This window comes from Chrysochloris asiatica, unplaced genomic scaffold (genome assembly GCF_000296735.1).
Source record: "Chrysochloris asiatica unplaced genomic scaffold, ChrAsi1.0 scaffold00045, whole genome shotgun sequence".
NCBI lineage: Eukaryota > Metazoa > Chordata > Mammalia > Afrosoricida > Chrysochloridae > Chrysochloris > Chrysochloris asiatica.
Genome location: NW_006408563.1, coordinates 9,815,142 through 9,817,915, shown reverse-complemented (window position 1 = coordinate 9,817,915; position 2,774 = coordinate 9,815,142). Strand labels below are relative to the sequence as shown.

At 41.7% G+C, this 2,774-nt stretch overlaps 1 protein-coding gene and 1 pseudogene across 1 annotated transcript in view; both read left to right on the top strand.

Moving 5' to 3' along the window:
• The window catches only part of CFLAR (CASP8 and FADD-like apoptosis regulator), a 56,018-nt gene that overhangs the window by 42,335 nt on the left and 10,909 nt on the right, over positions 1-2,774 (top strand). The window contains exon 8 of the mRNA XM_006861987.1: positions 1,048-1,558. Coding sequence (XP_006862049.1) covers positions 1,048-1,558 — 511 coding nt within the window. The remainder of the gene's footprint in view (positions 1-1,047; positions 1,559-2,774) is intronic.
• On the top strand, positions 1,741-2,646 carry LOC102841204 (annotated as a pseudogene).

Here is a 2,774-nt window from a genome sequence, read left to right as displayed (position 1 = left end):
TTCAGCTGTTTCTCTTCATTTTGAGTTGTGCCCGATCAGCAAATGAAGATTCTGTGGGCTTTTCTCCCACGAGCTTTACTGCATTCACGTCGTCACGGTCAACTCTACTTTGAGGAGGCTTCTCTTCCCCAGTCTCATTTTGAGTGCCTTCCAACCTGAGGAGCTCATTTTCCAGCACTGTATCTGACAGTGTTTCTCTGCTATTCATAAGGTTTTCAGTGACTAAGCAAAAAGTTTGAAGTTATATTTTTGGATTGTTTTTAACTATCTGTATTCTGTATTGCCACTGTTTAATGATGAGAATTGAGAATATGTGGTAAACATTTATGACCACAGCTTGGTATCTCTTCTTGATTCTTTTCTGTAATACCTAAGCTTGTATGACATAAGGTCCCTTTGTTCTTTGGTGAAGTTATATGTTATCATTACTATTGTGTCATGTGATTTTGGATGTTAGGCTTCTGGAAAGATCATGCTCTAGGTTTGGGAGAGAGATGGAAACTTAATGATCAGGCAAGGAAACAGATCTAAAGAAGTAGTCTAATGATTTGGTTGACAACCTGATTTGGGAAGTAATTTAGTCTCTAGGCTTAGTACAAAGCCGTTTCCGTCTGTCAGATGAACTAAGAACAGATGTCATCCCTCAGACAAGGAACAGAAACTTAACAGGTGGCTCAGAACGACATGGGAGTTTTGAGTGAGGAAGATGAAGAAGACTCCCTTTGCTGTTAGAAAGATATGCCTTAATGCAGTAGTCTGTGCTCTTTCCTCCATTGAAGAGAAATTGAGCGGAAGAGAAAGAATTGGACTGGGTAGGAATTCTAGGAAGCTAAAGCTGTAGTTCACCATCTGTCTGCCAGCTTGCCATTCTGTGGTGGTCTGTGTGTTGCTATGACGCTGGAGGCTGTGCCACCAGTATTTCAAATACTTATAGTGGACATTTTGTAGTAGAGCTTCCAGAGTGAAACAGATTAGGAAGAAAAGCTTGGTGGTTTCCAGTTCCTCATGAGTTTTCCTTACACCATTGTTTTCCTTTTTTTTTTTCAGAGCTTCTTCGGAGTACATTCACATACCTGGGATTTGAAGTCCATAACCACTTGTATGTCAGTGTGGACCATATGACTCAAATTCTTCACCAAGCTGCCTTTATGACCCAACACCAAAGCTATGACAGTTTTGTATGTGTCCTGGTGAGCCGAGGAAGCTCCCAGAGAGTATTTGGCACGGATACGGCTCATTCAGGGTTCTCCTTGGATCAGATCAAGCAGGTGTTCATGGCAGATGCATGCCCTTCTCTCTTAGGGAAACCAAAGCTCTTTTTTATTCAGAACTATGTGGTGTCAAAGAACCAGCAGGAGGACAGCAGCCTTTTGGAGGTAGATGGAGCAGGAACATACAATGTGGAAAACAAGGCAAGGCAGCCTGGGTCCTGCATGATCCACCGAGAAGCTGACTTCCTCTGGAGCCTGTGCAACGCAGACGTGGCCTTGCTGGAGAAGTCCCCCAGCTCATCCTCCATCTACCTGCAGTACCTTTCCCAGGAACTGCGGCAAGAAAGGTGAGCTGCCCGGGGACAGTCAGACCCTGGACTACTTTCACCCGTAGCGTGAAAGTCGTGATATCTGCATTGATCCGTGAGCAGCAGTGGTGGTGACTGGGGGGACCCTGGATGGTGAAGAGGGTGGGAGGGTGGGAACCCGAAAGGAAAGAAAGAGAGATCAAATTTGAAATTTGAAAACAATGGAGAAGACTCAAGAAACTGTCCAAAGAATTCTTCTAGAACCCTGTAAGTACTTACTTCAGTTACTTAGTTCAGGTAAACAAGTGAGAACCAGACTTTCACAGGCTTTAATCACTGGCTGAAAGTTCTAGAAGACAAACTACAGATTATCATTGAAGTGATGGAAATGTTACATAATGCCAGTTTGCTCATTGATGATATTGAAGACAACTACAAACTTCAACGTGGCTTTCCAGTGGCACACAGCATCTATGGAATTCCATCTGTCATCAACTCTGCTAATTATGTATATTTCCTTGGCTTAGAAAAATCTTGACCCTTGACCACCCAGATGCAGTGAAGCTTCTTACTCGCCAACCTTTAGAACTCCACCAGGGACAAGGCCTGTATATATATATTGGAGGGATAATTATACTTGTCCCACTGAAGAATAGAAAGCTATGGTGCTGCAGAAGACAGGTGGACTATTTGGATTAGCCATAGGTTTCATGCAATTGTTTTCTGATTACAAAGAAGATTTAAAGCCACTACTTGACACACTTGGGCTCTTTTTCCAAATTAGAGATGATTATGCTAATCTGCACTCCAAAGAATATAGCAAAAACAAAAGTTTTTGTGAAGATCTTATGGAGAGAAAATTCTCATTTCCTACTATTCATGCTATTTGGTCAAGGCCCGAAAGCACACAGGTGCAGAATATATTGTGCCAAAGAACCGAAAATGTAGATATTAAAAAATACTATGTTCATTATCTTGAGGATGTAGGTTCTTTTGATTACACTCAGAAGATGCTTAGAGAGCTTGAGTCTAAAGCCTATAAACAAATTGATACCCAAGGTGGAAACCCTAAGCTAATAGCTCTAATAAAGCACTTAAGTAAGATGTTCAAAGAAGAAAATGAATGATGTGAAGCCTTTCTGATTGGGCCTAATCACTTATTGTATAAATACATTGTTGTTGTTGTTATGTGCTGTGAAGTCAGTTCCAACTCATAGCGACCCTATACAGTGTTTCCAAGGCTGTAAATCTTTAC